Source organism: Podarcis tiliguerta (genome assembly GCF_965153285.1).
Source record: "Podarcis tiliguerta genome assembly, chromosome: 6".
Classification (NCBI taxonomy): Eukaryota; Metazoa; Chordata; class Lepidosauria; order Squamata; family Lacertidae; genus Podarcis; species Podarcis tiliguerta.
Genome location: NC_139539.1, coordinates 74,934,310 through 74,952,341, shown reverse-complemented (window position 1 = coordinate 74,952,341; position 18,032 = coordinate 74,934,310). Strand labels below are relative to the sequence as shown.

At 44.6% G+C, this 18,032-nt stretch overlaps 2 protein-coding genes across 3 annotated transcripts in view; one reads left to right on the top strand and one right to left on the bottom strand.

Moving 5' to 3' along the window:
• Positions 1-13,990, top strand: part of DPH5 (diphthamide biosynthesis 5) — a 29,897-nt gene extending 15,907 nt beyond the window's left edge. For both annotated transcript variants that reach the window (XM_083445242.1, XM_083445243.1), the window contains exons 6-8: positions 7,209-7,248; positions 9,839-9,942; positions 11,892-13,990. In XM_083445242.1, the coding sequence (XP_083301368.1) occupies positions 7,209-7,248; positions 9,839-9,942; positions 11,892-12,103 (356 nt within the window). In that variant the 3' untranslated portion in view covers positions 12,104-13,990. The remainder of the gene's footprint in view (positions 1-7,208; positions 7,249-9,838; positions 9,943-11,891) is intronic.
• The window catches only part of SLC30A7 (solute carrier family 30 member 7), a 33,655-nt gene continuing 28,865 nt past the window's right edge, over positions 13,243-18,032 (bottom strand). Inside the window, exon 11 of the mRNA XM_083445228.1 lies at positions 13,243-17,170. Coding sequence (XP_083301354.1) covers positions 17,123-17,170 — 48 coding nt within the window. The 3' untranslated portion in view covers positions 13,243-17,122. The remainder of the gene's footprint in view (positions 17,171-18,032) is intronic.

Genomic DNA, 18,032 nt, shown 5'->3' with positions numbered 1-18,032 from the left:
TCTTGCGATTCTTGCGATTTTTTTCCGCTCCCCACCCCCTTTTTCGAAGGCACTAAGCTGCTAATAGCCTTTTAGCAGCTAATCCGCTAATCCCTTAAGCCTTTAATAGCCGCTAATAGCCGCTAAACCGCTAATAGCGCTAATCCGCTAATAGGGTTGCTTTGCAAGACGAAAAAACCGCTAGACGAAGAGACTCGCGGAACGGATTCTTTTCGTCTTGCGAGGCACCACTGTACTTACATCACAGGAGCCTACACAACACAAAACTCTGTTGCTGTATGTAGGTTTTATTTTATTTGTTTTTTATCTTCTATTTTGGAAATGTACATCCAGGTTTTTTTTCCCCTTAAAATTTTTGGGGACCCCAAGAGAGTGGGACCCTAAGCTATAGATTGTTTAGCTTATACGTAAATCCAGCACTGGTGGTAGAATGTGTCTCCTTTTTCTTTATACTTCCAACAAATGTTTGTAGCTGCTCTGTGCATTTTTGCTAATTTAGTAGGAGAAGGACCACTTCCTTATAACACACTTAACCAGCCGGCATTATTTAGAACGCTCAGTAGCTGAGCAGCTATTTGATTTGAAATACTTTATTGTCACTTATACAGTGAGATTACACAAGCACCCCCCACTCAGCTCTCTTACTCTTAATTCCCCTCGTTTACTGACGCACGCCCACCAAACCTGAAAGTCAGTTGCCCTGTTGTTATCTTTTCATTCAACAGCCTAACAGCCCACAAATAGAAGCTGTTCTTTACCCTGTTGGTGCGACTAATCATGCTTCTATATCTTCTGCCCGAGGGCAGGAGATCAAGAAAGTGCTGGCCAGGGTGTGAATCACCCCTGAGAATTTTCCTCACTCTCCTGAGGCAACATTCTTCTGCTATTTCATCCAGCGGATTCACAGGACAGCCCATAATATCTTGTGCTGTATTCACCACCCTCTGTAGGCACTTCCTATCCGATGATGTCAAACCGGCGTACCACACCGTAATGCAGTATGAAAGAACACTTTCTATTATGGACCGGTAGAAGGACATCATCAAATGTTGATTGACATCGTCCTTTCGCAATACTCTGAGGAGATGGAGTCTCTGTTGGGCTTTCTTAACCACTTGGGTTGTATTTATTTTCCAAGTAAGGTCTTCACTGAGATAAACTCCTAGGAATTTAAAGGAAGAGACTGTCTCCACACTGCCCTCCGCGATGTACAGCGGGGCTAGTTCTCCTCTCTTCCTCCGAAAGTCCAACACCATCTCCTTTGTCTTGCTGATATTAAGGTGCAAGTTGTTCCCTAGGCACCATGTAGATATTTTTTGGACCTCCCCTCTATACGCTGATTGAACATGAGATGAGTCTGCTGGATTAAGGCAGTGGCCCAGCCTTGTCTCACGGGGGCCAACCAGTTGCCTATGGGAAACCAGCAAGCGGGATTTAAGAGCAAGAGCGTCCTCCCCTCCTTTGGCTTCCAGCAATTGGCATTCAGAAGCATCACTGCCTCCAGCCTTGGAGGCAGAGCATTGATAGTAGCCATGGATTGCTTTCTCCTCCATGATAGCCTCTGCCTTGCTGTCCAAACACAGAAGCAGCAGCATCAAACCGTAGACTCAAAAGTCCACCGCCTTACACATCCTCTGCTTTTTTTCTTACCTGCAGCAATTGCATCTTTAAGAAATAGCAAAGCTGAGCAAAAACCCCAAACCCTTCCCTGGACATAGGAAAACAGCATGTCATGGAGCTGAGCCTCTGTCTTGTTGTTGTGGTTTTCTTCTAGGTACAGGTTTTTGTGCTTTTTCTCCTTCGGGAGACATCTATCCCAACCCCACTGTCACAGCTCAAAGGTAAAACAGTCGAGCAGAAGTTTTTAACTGGTAGATTCTGCTGAATTCTGTAAACTGGTCCTTAGCCCGGTGATCATTTAGTTGTCTGTTAACACCGAGAAAAGGAAACGAGCCCTGCCCATGCCATCAGCTTCCTGGCTTTGAGGTCTTAAGTTGCAATCATCATCCAGCGAAAAGGAAGTTTTAGCAAGTTCATTTCTTTACTAGGACCGCCAGGATTTTTACTGCGTCTTTTGCAGCAGTTCCAACAGAAGGAAATTAAGCTTTTCCTGGCATGAGGAGAAACGGGGGGAGCTTCATATCGTAAGCGGTTCCATGCTACTCTTAAAAGCAGGAGAGCTTGATCAGTAGAAACAGGAGGCGATCCGACAGTCTCTGCACTGGGGCAGGATTTATTTTAATCATACAGAGCTTTTCAGACTAAATCCAGCCTTGCATGAAACCCTCCAGTGTGCGAGAGAGAGAGAGAGATTATACAGATGCAGTCAATCACATATGGAATTTTGATCAGGATGGAAATCAGACTGATGCAATTTGCAAGCAATTAGACCATTCCGTCCTGTTTAGATATTGAGCTTGATCAGGGAGAATTGAGTTTCTTCCGACTGGCAGGATCCTTGATTGCAGCCTGAACGGAACTATTCTCCCAGTGCTAAAGCAGATTTTCTATGAGTTTACAGGACACTCCAGACACTTTACGGGTCAGAACTGTTTACTGGGGTTCCTCCAAGCATAGACCGCCCCTGTGGCTTCCACTGCTCTCCTTGATTACAATCCAGGATCCCTAAACCTCCCACGTCAAAAGGTGATTTCCATGTGCGCACCGGAAAGAGCTAAATTTTGCCAGCATATAGGTAGAGGTAAAGGTACCCCTGACTATTAGGTCCAGTCGCGGACAACTCTGGGGTTGCGGCGCTCATCTCACTCTATAGGCCGAGGGAGCCAGCATTTGTCTGCAGACAGCTTCTGGGTCATGCGGCCAGCATGACTAAGCCACTTCTGGCGAACCAGAGCAGTGCACAGAAATGCAGCTTACCTTCCCGCCGGAGCGGTACCTATTTATCTACTTACACTGTTACATGCTTTCAAACTGCTAGGTGGGCAGGAGCTGGGACCGAACAACAGGAGCTCACCCCGTAGCGGGGATTTGAACCGCTGACCTTCTGATCGGCAAGCTCTAGGCTCTGTGGTTTAGACCACAGCGCCACCCACATATAATATACACAGCGCCAGCATATAGTAAGTTTATAAATCAAGTCAGAACATGCATGCAGAAGTTTCATACATTCCTGGAATTGGCGCCTGGACGCTGTGTGTACATCAGGACTTGATTGTAAATCTCCTCACTGTTGAAATGTATGAAAACCTATATGGTGGGGATTTTGGAATGCATTTTAGAAAGAAGTGGATTTAATAGGTGTTAAATGCTCCCAGCCACCAGTGTGAAATGTCATCATGGCCTCACCTTAATCTGTCTATTTTGCATTTCATTGATCCTTTCTCTCCCCTCCATTCTTTAAGAACTGCAAAAAGGGAGAGTTGACAAGCAAGCATTACTGTGGGGTTTTTTTTTTTTAATTACCTGCTGACTTTTTCAAATAAATGACGCAAAAAAATCTTACAACATTCAAGTTTGGGCTTCTTCTGCTCCCCTCTTTCTGTTCCTGCGTTTCTTTGTCTCTACCACAATTCTGCACTGTCAAGTGACTGGTTATTGAAGGAGACATTCCGGCCGTTGGTTTAAATATTAAAATGTACTTAATTGAGGAGCGGGTGGAAAGTATGTTTGCTGGATACAGATTAAATCAAAACTGCAATTGACTGAATGAAATGAAATTGCCACTGTGCATAAATGGCAGGAGAAAGATTATGATGCTAGCTCATTTCCCATAGAGAGAGGGTGGAAGGAACGGTCTATTGATATTGGCATTCATAGCAATAAATTGCAGGTATGCTCAAAGAAAGCGCCATGGTGTTCAGCCATTGGTGGTGGTGAGAACATGTCAGAGAAGGCCATGGATCAACAAGATCCTAAGTAAGTTGTGGGCGATATATCAATACTTTGTCTCTTACCAGTATGGACTCCAGACCGAGACAAAGGTTTCATATTTTGTCACCCTGTAATATATCGAGATGGGACGCGGGTGGCGCTGTGGGTAAAAGCCTCAGCGCCTAGGGCTTGCCGATCGAAAGGTCGGCAGTTCGAATCCCTGCGGCGGGGTGCGCTCCCGTTGTTCGGTCCCAGCGCCTGCCAACCTAGCAGTTCGAAAGCACTCTCGGGTGCAAGTAGATAAATAGGGACCGCTTACTAGTGGGAAGGTGAACGGTGTTTCCATGTGCGGCTCTGGCTTGCCAGAGCAGCGATGTCACACTGGCTACGTGACCCGGAAGTGTCTCCGGACAGTGCTGGCCCCCGGCCTCTTGAGTGAAATGGGCGCACAACCCTAGAGTCTGGCAAGACTGGCCCGTACGGGCAGGGGTACCTTTACCTTTACCTAATATATCGAGAATGCACTGCCCAGCTCGCCTCGCAGACCCGGCAGGCAGGAAACAGCACTTTGCTGCAAAGCAAAGCCTTTACTGCAAAGTAAATGGCCACTTCCTGCCTGCCAATCTGCAAGACATAAGCTCCTGTCGCCTCTCAGCTAGCATTGCAGAGTAAAGAGGCAGCTGGAGAAACCCCTTTAGCGCACAGCACTTGTGGGATCAAGAACTAGGCTTGGGAAGTCAGATTCAAATCAAGATGTGGACGCTCCTGCATTCAACCGTGCATGCTGGGGCAACTAGAGTGCGGCAATTGTGCACATACAATTATAGAAGGTACTGAGAAACTTCCATAAAGAGGGCTGATCGCCGAAGAATTGATGCTTTCGAATTATGGTGCTGGAGGAGACTCTTGAGAGTCCCATGGACTGCAAGAAGATGAAACCTATCCATTCTGAAGGAAATCAGCCCTGAGTGCTCACTGGAAGGACAGATCGTGAAGCTGTGGCTCCAGTACTTTGACCACCTCATGAGAAGAGAAGACTCCCTGGAAAAGACCCTGATGTTGGGAAAGATTGAGGGCACAAGGAGACGGGGACGACAGAGGACGAGATGGTTGGACAGTGTTCTCGAAGCTACCAGCATGAGTCTGACCAAACTGCGGGAGGCAGTGGAAGACAGGAGAGCCTGGCGTGCTCTGGTCCATGGGGTCACAAAGAGTCAGACACGACTAAACGACTAAACAACAACTAAGAAACTTCAGTAGCAGAAGAAGAGATGTGGCTGGAAGAAATTGCTTTGGCTGTAGCTTCTGTCTATAAAGTAGTGTGAAGTAACTGTCCTGTCAGTGCAAGGATTTCCGCTTGTGCCATGGGGCTTCCCCTCTTCTCCCCACCCCTACATGCCTACTAAATCCATCCTAGGCATTTCCCAAGTCTCCAGAGCATATTTGGGAATGATGGAGGGGGAGGAGAAGAGAGGAAAGTCCCACTGCACAAGCAGAAAGCCTTGAGCTGACAGGACTACGGAGTTGGATACCCATTAATTTGCAGTGGGTCTGCTCTGACTATGGCTTAGTTAGATGTCACTCCCTGACTGTTAGCATTTACAATTTGGCCACTTCTTCTTTTAACCATCGCCTTTGTCTTGAATTTTGTTGGGACTTGCATGCCTTCTCCTGTGTATTGCGTCTGTTCTGTTCTTGTTTGTGTACAACTTGAAGGTTTGCATTGGGCGAAAGATGTAAAATGAAGCAGAAATTCCAGATAGGCGAATCGAGACTGCGAAAGCTAGGAAACACATTGGGTTGTATCAAGCCAAGTCAGACTCGGCATAAGCCCACTGAAATCAATGGACATGAACCAGAGCCGTTGCAACTCATCAGGAGAAAAGGCAGTGATCGAAATAGTGACAAAAATCTGCCGCACAATGTTTCAAAGCCCTAACAAAAATTAGATTTGTTATTTGAGATGGTTTATACCGAGATCTGAATACTTCTAAGCTTAGGGAACTTTATGGAAAGACAAGAGGCACAGCTGCATATTTAAATATACAAGAGAATGAGTTAGCGCTCAACAAAATGAAATGAGCTCATCTTACCAAAATCTGCAGTCCACCTAATTCAATAGGAAAAGGTGACTAATGTGGTTGAAGGCTTGCCATGAGTCTTTTGGGGTTATTTGATTGGAGACAGGAAGGCACAACTAATGGGGCTTGCTTGTCCAGGCCCCTGGGTTTCTGCCCATAGCTCATTCATGCCGCTCTAACTTAATAGACGTTCAGTTTCAAAAAGTTTCATCTCCTCAGTGAAGCACGATACAAAACATAGTTTTCCACTTAGAAGACAGCGAGAGGAAACGCCTTCGTTGATCTCGTCCGTTCTAACCCCAAATCTGCTCATGTAGCAGTAAGTCTGCCCTAAAAAATCAACAGAGCTTGTTTCTTGGCTGCAATCACAGTTTTAACTTCCTACAGCTGATGTGTATTTAAGAGAGTTCAATTAAAGGATGCTGTGTCACTTTCCACAAGAAGAAAAACCATTGCAATGAATTATGTATAATAGATAGCGTCTTAAACACAGTCTTATATGTTAGTAGTGAACTCAGTCTGCGGGTACCTAACACCGGAACCTGCCTTACACTGCATCGCAACAGTGGCTCGTTTAGCTGAGCCACACTGGCTGGCTGGAAGGTTTCAGGCAGCAGTTCCCTGCCAACTTGTCCTGGAGATGCCAAAGATTGACCTTGGGAGTTTTCTCATGCAAGATGGATGCTGTACCACTGAGCTGCAGACTTCTCCATGCGTCTCCAAATTAGGACCATCCAAGCATACCAGCCAAGCTAGATCAGGAACAATTAAGAGGCTTGGGGCTGCTTGGGATTTGCAGAACTACACAGAGCCTTTGGGGGAGAGAGAGAAACCTAAAAACAGCCCTGGAATGATGGCTGAATGAGTATCACAGGGGGAAATGGAATGATGACTGGCTGGCACAGTCAACATGAAGAAGAGGAGGAGTTTGGATTTGATAAAACGCCTTTCACTCCCCTTCAGGAGTCTCAAAGCGGCTAACATTCTCCTTTCCCTTCCTCCCCCACAGCAAACAATCTGTGAGGTGAGTGGGGCTGAGAAACTTCAGAGAAGTGTGACTAGCCCAAGGTCACCCAGCAGCTGCATGTGGAGGAGCGGGGAAGCGAACCTGGTTCACCAGATTACGAGTCCACCACTCTTAACCACTACACCACACTGGCTCTCTGGGTGTGCATGAGAGATATCTTTCTTATATCAAACGCAGCTCAATAAAAAAAAGTTCTCCGTCTTAATGCTTGTGAAAGTAATACACAGGCAATTGACTTAAAGTGTATGTCCCGTTTTGTTTCCCTGCAGACATTAAAGTCAAGGAACAGTCGCTGGAGAATCTCATGAAGTAAGTGGTTTCTTCAAAAGTGTGTGGTCTGCAACTGATAATTCACAGCTTAGTGCTGGCATGTAAGTGAAACGCATACTAAAACCACGGTATAGAGAAAGGTTCTCTCCATGTTTCAATTTAAGGCGTGGTTGGGTGAGGGGGAGGGAGCCAGTAGCCCTCAGTTACTGGACTCCCAACTCCCATTCAGCACCAACCCAGCATGGCTAATGGGCCCCCACCCTTGAGTTAAAAGGACCAATCAGCTGCCGTACTAATCACATTTTAGGCCATCCGGCTTGCTCTCTTAACTAAGAATTGAAGCTGGTTTAGGAATCCTGCTTAAACGGTGAACATGAATGGTGAACACGGGTGCCAAAATATCTCTGTAGACTTAAGGAGGAAGTGCCCTCTCCTGGCACCCAGTTTGGTTTTGTCTGCAGTCCGTCCCGCAGGATGAAGCGACTTGCTTGAGGCAGCACTGGGATAGGTGAAGGCAGGAACCGGCATCTGAATGATGCAAAGCAACTCTTCGCACTAGCACTGCCTGTCAATATAGATAACACTTAGAGGGATCAGCGGTCTGAGTCAGTGTAAGCAGATTCCAGTGTTTCTGTTACAGGATGGGGCTTGTGTGGCAAAGCAGCGGTGATGGTTGTCTTGGTGTCTTTTAGCATCTAATGAATAATTTTTTAAGACTGGGGCAAAGCTCTTGGTTTAGTTCAGTTTCTTGGGTTCCGTATGCACCCTGTATCTCCAGTAATAAGTGCCCAGAGTTAGGCTAGCTAGCTATGACCCCTAGTAATTTCATCTGTGGTACAGTGGCACCTTGGTTCTTGAACAAAATCCGTTCCAGAACCCTGTTTGGCTTCCGAAATGTTCGAAAACTGAGGCGCGGCTTCCCATTGGTTGCAAGAGCTTTTTGCACTCAGCGGAAGCCGCGTCGAATGTTTGGGTTCTGGAAAACATTCAAAAACCAGAACACTTACTTCCGGGTTTTCAGCGTTTGGGAGTCAAAATGTACGATAACAGAGGCATTCAGGAACTGAGGTTTGACTAGTTTCGTTTTTCTCCTGATCGCTCAGTATTTCTAATCTAGGAGAGATCAGTCGAGTCAGCTTCCTTCTTCCTCTCCACTGGATCTATTGATCACCTCCAGACACGTCCTCACTTTGGTCTGATTCACATCCACGGAGTCCGACAATCTCTGGTGGAAATTTACCTTGGAACTTCTTCCTAAGCTTTGCTCTTGCCAACTCCAGGGCTGGCAAACTTTGCAGAAAACAACCCTTTGAGAGCTGGCTTTGGGGTCTATAATTATGTAACTATACAGTATATGGTCGAAAAACACAGGCTTCCCTTCCAATTTGGCACACATAGCGTGCTCTCTGATGTATCTCGGCAGTTACAGTAGATTAGCAGGGGTCTCAAAATATACGTGACTTGTGATTGTGCCGAGGCAGCAGCGCGACATGTGGCACCTCTCAGATGCGGAGAGCATTTTCAGTTTACTCATGTAGGCTCTAATTCCTAGCTTGAAAGCTTCAAAACAGCCACGCAGTGGCTCTGATTCACAGCACACGCACAGAGGAGACTTTCTTCAACACTGACCGACTTAATTGTTGGTAGACGCTTCTTCTGCAAGCCAGCAGTTCTGGGATGCTGACGCCACAAAAAGAGCCTGCTAGTAGTGTCTGCTGTTTCCATAGCTGTAACATACACCTGGATTTGGCTGTTTAAAAACTTGGAAGTGTTTGCTTTATGTCTCCAGCTGATCAGAGGGCAGCGCGTATAACACTCGCCTGCTTCTCATCAGCAACTGCCTATAGACCTCCTTTTCGCGGTGTATTCCTTGCCAAAAACATGATGGATGAGACAAAACATGCACAGGCTTCTAGCGAGGGTCTAAACTAAATGGGCCTCTACCCTCATACCTATGGGACCGCCTCTCCCGGTATGCCCCACGGAGAGCCTCAAGGTCCATAAATAGCAACACCCTAGTGGTCCCGGGCCCTAAGGAAGTTAGATTAGCCTCAACCAGAGCCAGGGCCTTTTCAACACTGGCTCCAGCCTGGTGGAACACTCTGCCTCATGAGACCAGGACCCTGCAGGATCTGATTTCTTTCCGCAGGGCCTGTAAGACACAGTTGTTCTCCCTGGCCTTTGGTTTGGAGCCAATTTGATTCCCTCCCCCTCTTTCTTTTTTCTTTCTCCTCCTGTGATGAGGCTGCATTTTAATATTTTAATGTTTCAATATTTTAATGATGTATTTTAATCTTGTTTTTAAGTTGTATTCATTCAACTTGTTTTTATTATTGCTTGTTAGCCGCCCTGAGCCCGGCCTTGGCTGGGGAGGGCGGGGTATAAATAAAAATTATTATTATTATTACATTTGAGAGCCATTTGGCTGCCTGCCCCTCTTAAGAGCTTCCAGAGAGTGAATGTGAGACCTTGGTTTGCTGCGACAAAGAAAGTTTTATCTTGAAGCTTAACCATTTTGGGCAAGCCATGTTAAATTCAGCTTGGCTTTACTGTACACGGACCCCACTACGTGACTGGGATACAGGGGGGACAGTTGCTGACCAGACTACCGTACCTTTCCTTCCATCAGGGGGAAGAAGATTTATGAGCCACCCAGATACATGAGCGTGAACCAGGCAGCGGAGCAGCTTCTCGCTATTGTGCAAAACAGGCGGCTACAAGGCGAAGAACCAGGTACGCACGTGAGCTCTGGCCGCTAGCATTTTGAGGCTGGCTGGCCCTCCCCTCCTTTGTCCAGACCGCAGCAGCATCAAATAACTCGCAATTTGGGATGGAGATGGGCCCTCTTGAAATTGGCAGGCTGGAAATTGCCTACCGAGGCCAAGCATTCACTGTGGTTCATCAGCCACAGTGAAGTGAACTTCAAGCAGGACCGGAGGCAGAGCGCTGTAGCCACAAAACATTGGCCTGCACACAAACCAACCACAAACTCCACGAACCAGTTGGTTTTTAAAAAAAGAAAAGAAATGCAAATCCCATATGAACATACTTTAGAGTGAATCACTTTGACCTTACTCTGTTTGATGCACGGTGGAACCTCGGGTTACATACGCTTCAGGTTACACACTCTGCTAACCCAGAAATAGTGCTTCAGGTTAAGACCTTTGCTTCAGGATAAGAACAGAAATTGGGCTCTGGCGGCACGGCGGCAGCAGGAGGCCCCATTAGCTAAAGTGGTGCTTCAGGTTAAGAACAGTTTCAGGTTAAGAACAGACCTCTGGAACGAATTAAGTACTTAACCCGAGGTACCACTGTACGTGCTTTTCCTGGAGTTACTAGTTGCTGCAGAAACAGGGGAGGCGCCTTGATCCTGGGAAAGTGTGTCTTAATAGTCAACTTTTGACGGATCTAGGAGTTCCTGCTGGTTAATGAAATGCAGAGACTTTCCATGAGGCTGTAGGGTGTCAAATGGCCAAATAGTGATTGCGTGGAAGCAATGGCAAAATGCTCCGCAAAGTCCGGCTAGCTCACATGGACTGCCTTTCTGAAACAAAACGGGAGGCACAATTAAGAGGCCAGAAAGGGTATGAAAGAATTAGCCGTTATCAGTGGAATCAGTCTCTTTGATTCTCAGTGGAGTGGCCTCTCTAAACAAGCCCTGTTTGGAAGGAGGCAAGTCTAAAAAAACTATGACACCACACAACTCATAGCAATCCAATCAGTGGTGGACTTTGGGCTTTCACATTTCAGCAGCATTCTATGTGACGCCAGAATTTGGCGCACTAACAGACGCCTATGGTTCTCCAAATGGTGTTGGACTCCCGAGCCATCATCCCTAAACATTGTCCATTGCTGGTTGGGGCTGATGGGATTTCTGTTAAAACGCCCGGAGGACCTCAGGTTCCCCAACCTGCTCTGGTCCTTTTGCTGATAAATCAAAGCAGTTACTAGGCCAGGAGGGCAGAATCAGTCTTTTCAGCTAGGCAGCCTTCACTTGACTCTTTATGAATGACTACTTAGCCCACTGGTTTATACCTGCAATTCAATTGAGAATGAGAACCTGCTTCCTGGGCTTGGCACTGCTCCCACTTGCCACATCCTATTGCGAAGAACTTGAGCAATGTACACGTGTGGGTTGTGTTTTTTTAGAGAAGTCTATATTAGGGACGCGGGTGGCGCTGTGGGTTAAAGCCTCAGTGCCTAGGGCTTGCCGATCGAAAGGTCGGCGGTTCAAATCCCTGCGGCGGGGTGCGCTCCCGCTGTTCGGTCCCAGCGCCTGCCAACCTAGCAGTTCGAAAGCACCCCTGGGTGCAAGTAGATAAATAGGGACTGCTTACTAGCGGGAAGGTAAACGGCGTTTCCGTGTGCGGCTCTGGCTCACCAGAGCAGCAATGTCACACTGGCCACGTGACCCGGAAGTGTCTTCAGACAGCGCTGGCCCTTGGCCTCTTTGAGTGAGATGGGCGCACAACCCTAGAGTCTGTCAAGACTGGCCCATACGGGCAGGGGTACCTTTATATTAGTCTTCAGAGGACAGTGCCTTTTTTGTAAGCAGCGTTTTAACTTTTTTTAGGAAGAAACCATCACTTCCTGCAGAAGTGTGCCAAGCGCACCAACCTCTTCCACTATGCTTCCGTAATGTTTTTTGTTCTCTTTAACCCCCCCCCCCCCCTTTTTAACAGAAATTGCAGAAAACACCGTCTGCGTAGGCTTAGCAAGAGTGGGCGCAGTGGATCAAAAGATTGCTTCCGGTACTCTACAGGAACTGACTACGGTGGCATTAGGCGATCCTCTACACTCTTTGATCATAACTGGAACTTTGCATCCGTTGGAATTAGACATGCTCAAACTCTTTGCAGTTGACAAATCCGTTTTTGAGCACATGGCTGAATAAATACTTGTTTACGCACGTGCTTTGAGCTGAATCTGGTGTCGCTAGTTAGCCATACGTTTTGCAAGAGGGGGAAGCCCACCCTGGCTGCCCAAGCAGACTGCTGGAAAGTCCTGTTGCCAGTCCCTACGAAGACACCAAACTATTTATCAAGGAATATAACCCACAGAGCAATAATCAAGTCTGGTCGTTTGGCAGGCTGCCTAAATTCGGTATGAAATGCATTTTTAAAAAAAATTACCTACCAATAAAAAGCCAGTTCAGAATGAAACATGTAAAAATATGCTTGCTTTTGTATATTAGAGAACAGTTTCTGCATATCAGTATAAAGTGTTGGTTGTTCTAGATACAGAGTCAGTCTTCCACTGAAAAATCCAGGCCCATCTGTGCTATGGCTTCTCTCACAAAATGTGTACTCTCTATACATTTTAGTGGTCATTCTAATCAAAGCACAATTTTTTTACTTGGGCGCTAAAACCCTCAATAGCCTTGGAACTGAACGATGCTGAAGCTTTGAGAAATGAAACGCATCATGCATTTTATCGGCTTACATATGTAACACATTAACAATGGCTTGCATCCAATGCTATCCATATGTGAAGAGACTTCTGCTTACACAACAAGCCTTGGATTACAGGATATGATAGCCAGAGGAGAGGGGGAAGAGACATGGTATTACTGCACCAAATAATGTAGCAATTCTTTTGACCATAGCCCTTGCATTCATGGTGGTTTAGATTTTGACCTCACCACAGCTGAGATAGACTAAGCTTGGATCCAGTGTTCCTCTTCTGCAAATCTTCCATTGGCCTTCAGTGCAGAAGAGATTTCTCTTGTCATTGAAGGGGGGGGGGGAGAGATAAAACTATTTTCATTAATCCTCTCTACAGACACTCAGGCAACCTTCCACACTGTTCTGAAGGGCCTCTCAAGTCTCCAGAACAGGTTTACAGGGTAAGGGATTGCCTCTCCTTCTCCTTCCACAAGTGAGAGCTTTGGACGTCACAAGATTTGACTCCCAACTTCTGGTTCTCACATTACATTTGTCCAGGAGATGGTTTGCTTGAGGGCAGCCAGGAATGTGCAGATTGCGCACACACACACACACCCCAAGGAACGAAACACACAACATTTGAAAAACGTTTGCAAAAGGAAAAAGTTTATTGATAGGAAAATTGATCCCAAATATTGTCTCAAACATATTAGCTGTTTAAATATTCCAGAGACTGTATTCAAGTAGAAAAAAATATGCATCAGAATGTCCAGTATTGCACTTACGGCAAGTCAGACTGGCTACTCGCTTTAGCATTCCCAAACCAATTACAGTTTACAGTCGTCAATTATCTGTAGTCACCTCTTTGAATTCACTGAAACAGTGTGAAGTCCTTCAATTGCACCGGTACATCATGCGTTGAGAAATACAACAGGCTGACTGACACCAGAGCCCCACTTTATGTGCAAGTTAGGAAATGGGGTTTCAGCACTGGTTTCCCATTCTATCTGATCTGAAAGTACTAGTTACAATTTTGGCAAGAAGATCGCTATGCCCATCAGTTCTTTTATGGTATACCTCTGGGACGTGAACTATGTGAGCACTGCTTCTGTTAAACACTTGCCGCAGAAAATTGATCCCAGGCCAAGATTAGAACTGTTCAGGTAATGGGACTGTGAAAATAAATAAAATATTCCATATCCACAGTGGCATTTTCAATTCCAACCAAACACTTGGCGTGGGCCTGTGCATTTTCACAAGGCTCGGTGGCAGCATTTAATCAGAGACACAATTCTTGGAGGGTATCAAGCAATTATCAGAAGACTGAAGATCAGGTCAGGATAGGAAACAGGACTTAGAAGGGGCACACACACAGACAAAATGTTGCAGGAATAAAATATATATATATACTTTCAGCAGCAAGAATCAATATGACACCAATGTAGAAAATGGAACCAGGTTAGCCAAGTTTAAGAACTTGAGCTGAACTGCCATATTTGAATGAAATCGTGCTGCATTTCCCCTCCCCCTCAAAAACGGAATTGCTCCTTCTATTTGCACTGGCATAACCAACTGCCAGTCTCCCATTTCCTCACATCTATCCCAGTATCATTCACCTGGTCAAATGCAGTTAGCATCCATTCTTCGGTTCTTAACCCTTTGCACTATTCTAAAGCCCTAGACCACGTAATATTTCATTTACTAATCAGGACTGCCAGTGTCTTAATGTAGTTGGAAGCGTTCCTTTTTAGAAGCGACCTTTATCCTGTAAAAGCTTCGGGAGTAAGAACACCACCGAGGCAGCTGGCTACCATCTGTACCAACATCTGCCCTATGCAGTGGTTTAATGTACAATACGTTACTCAAAAACTAGACCGATCCTATGACTGCGCAGTGTGCCGACATCCAAGCCTAAAAGTACAAAGGACACTTTTCCTTCACTTCACACAACTTAAGGGCTCGGTTGACAACAAGCTCCCACTAATATAAACCTCCTCCCCTAAACTGAAGACCTTACATTATCGTTAGAGAGAAACATGGACATTTATTGGGTAAGCACCCCTATTGCACTAGAATCTCACTTTGGCAGTTGTGTAAAAGCTGTGCATTAATTTAACCTCTGCTGCCAAATTTAGATAAAAGCAAATTTCAAAGCCACGTGTTTGGCAAAGGATGATTTAACTCAGTATTTGTCATTTGGGTGAGAGAAGTTAGAACAAAGAGGACTACTTCCATGGGGAAAGGCCTGAAGCAAATTAACACCAATTCAAAGGTTAAGTAATTTCGAGGCTCTCGGGTTCAGCCGCAACCAATGATTTAGTGTGTGCTCAGCAGAAGACACAAGCAAAGTTCTGAAATATCGACAATATGCACGGGAAAAAATGGGGGTTCTTTCTTACCTTTAATTAAAAGCCATTTTACTGAAATGGGTTCAGAGCCAATGGCACTTCACATTAATCTACAGAGGTACACCGTATCTCTGAAAGGGGAAAAAATTGGAATTTGCTATAGCGTGTGGAAAAAGGGCACGTGCATTTTCTACAGCGTATGCTCTCACAGGGTAGGTTTCTCACAGTGCACTGCTCACATTATATGGGAATCTTCATGTGTGAAGCAGCCCTGATGCGTCTTGTGGAAAGGACTGGAAGTTACTGAAGAAGTGTATTGGGCCACAACTCATCTTCAGACCTTGAATTAGAGACTGTGTCTGATACTTGCATTTCTAAATGAATAGCAAGCAAAGTAAAAATAAAATTGGCAAGTAATGGAATACACAGGCCGAGTTAAGAGATACATTTTAAAAGGAGATTATTCCCATAAAAACCAGAAATTCCACGTTACAGTCTTTTTAAATAGAAACTAATGTACCAATACAATTCCGTTTTAGGCATTTCTGATGCCTAAACTTCATTAAAAGACATGAATAAATCTCCCTCCAGCTAAAGCTAAGCCAACTTGGGGGGGGGGGGGTATCTAACCATCGGTTAGCAGCAACTTTTGTTTTTCTAAATAAACTTTTCTTGACACACAACTGTTCAAGCAAATGGCCTTTTGAGGGGGACGGAATCAGGTGATTTTCATTCATTTGAACATATGTGCGATTATCTTTGTTGATTAGTCAAAAGGGGTTTGCTTACTACCATACATTCCAATTCCGACCAACTTCAGCTTCAACGTTGGAAACGAGAGATGCGTTTGTGAGATCTTTGTTGTTCCGTCATGAAGCGCTCTGACAGTTGCCTAGCAAGCCTTTATACATTACACTAGCATTGCAGGATAAACCCAGGAAATATATTGCCCAAGGTGAAGTTTACAAAGAACCTTAGTTAAGACAGAAAATGAAAAATGATGGCTGTGAAGCAATATTTAGCTGAACCACACAGTTCACTCAGAAGACTCTCCTTCTTAAGGTATTAAGTGCTGAAGAACCTATGGCTCATTTTCAAATCTAATGCAAAAAAACCCTTTCAAAATATGCAATCAGATTCAACAAACCAAATTATATTCCATGATAATGTATACATAATGCATGGGCTTTATTGCATATACTAGTTGAACTGGTGGATTTCTGGCTGAAGAGCTTGTGAATTAATTCTGAACATGGACTGTGAAGCAAAAGTTCAGATCATCTGTTGACTATCATATACAAACCTTCATTCTGCAGTTAAAATAAATCTGCCAGTCAAAGCCTTCACCATCAGTCAATAAAAGAGGCAATGCATCCTTTGTTTTGAGTGCTTCGTTATTTTCTAATTACCATTAGGAATGTGAAGGTGCTATCAGCCTAGATTTACGCCCTGGTGGTCAAACGTTTTGTAAACAAACGCTGCGCAATCATTTTATCTTTGTATTGTAAAATTGAAGAATCACCTCCTTGGAAGTTTAAAAATGTAACAGAGAGAGAGAATCTAATATCTACCATTATGCAATTACACATAAATCACACCAATCACAAGCAAGAGTCCTATTGGGTACAAGTAGTAGCCATAAAAATTAATAAAAATCCCCGATGTTCTATATCTGTGGCTGGCAGATACTTTGACGGAAAAGGCACTCTGAAAACCCAATATGGTTTGGTTCGTTAAGTTTGCAAAGTACAAACAGTCTTACACGTTGTAGAATGTCAACCACTGTGACATTTTAAGAAAAAAATAAAAATTTATTTTCTATCCACCCTCCCTGTAGTTAACACTGGCTTTCTGGGAATAAGCGATAACTTCCAGCAGCTTCACAAAAAGCAAAACCAATGATTGCAATACCACATTATCATTAAGTTTGCTGCAGGAACAAACTTGGCCAGTAAATCCACAAAGGTTTGGAGCTCGTGAAAGTCAATCCCAAGTAGTCCGGGGCCACGCAGTTTTTCGGTTTTTCTCTCTTTATCTAGCCCACAAGGCAGCAGAGTCTGTTCAGTTTTGGACAACCGTAGAGAAGACGGGAGCAGATCTCTGTTCCAAAGGAAGTACAGTGTCTTTTAAATCATGACAGTACTAGAAAGCTTTGGTCCAACGAGACAGTCGAGATATTTGCTACATAGCGGCAAAGTCAATCTGTACATAGAGCTGCCTCACTCCAGCCTGTGAAGATGGAAGAAAATAAACACATTGGAATACAAATTCTAGGGGATTGTGTGACCCATGTCAAAACCTACCAATCATTAAATGGGAATGGATTCTCTTGTGCATTTATAACATTTTGATCCCTCCTTTCCTCCAAGGAGCTCAAGGTGACAGGTATCATTCTCTTCCTCATTTATCTTCACAAAAGCCCAGGAAAGTAGTTTAGGCTGCAAGGAAGTGTCTGGCCCAAGGTCTACCAGTGAGCTTCATGGCTGAATGGGGATATGAACCCCATTTTCCCAGGTCCCAGTCCAGTGCTCTAACCACTATGCCACACTGGCTATGGTTGTGAAATTGGCTAGCAAAAGCATGTGACGCGTGGCACGTTTAGAGAAGCCCACTAGAAATTAATGCAAAATACACCCTGCACAAATTCCTTTGTTTAGGAAATTTAAACGGAATATCAAATAGCTAGCTGGGTAGCTCAGATCAAATTGTGTGAAAATCTCTCAAAAATGTAAGAAATCAAGATAGCACATTTTTTATAAAAGAATGGAAATGGTTGATTGAATACTTACAAACAAGCTGTAAACAGATAAGAACACTGGCAGGATTATTGTAATAACCTGCAGCTTTATAAGAGTATACATTTAAAGTAGATGAATAAATGATTAAGGTAAGTTAATTTGGAATATGCAGAAAATTTAAGGAACTGCAGAAAGAGGGGGAAGGAAGTTGAGTTTTGAAATGTTCAAATGATTGTAAAAATATTGAAATGTATAAAATTGAAAATCATATTTATTTAATTTTAAGTGTGAATATCTCTCTTTCACACACACACCACACTGTGCTTGTTTGGTTCTTACCCCCTTAGGCTGCC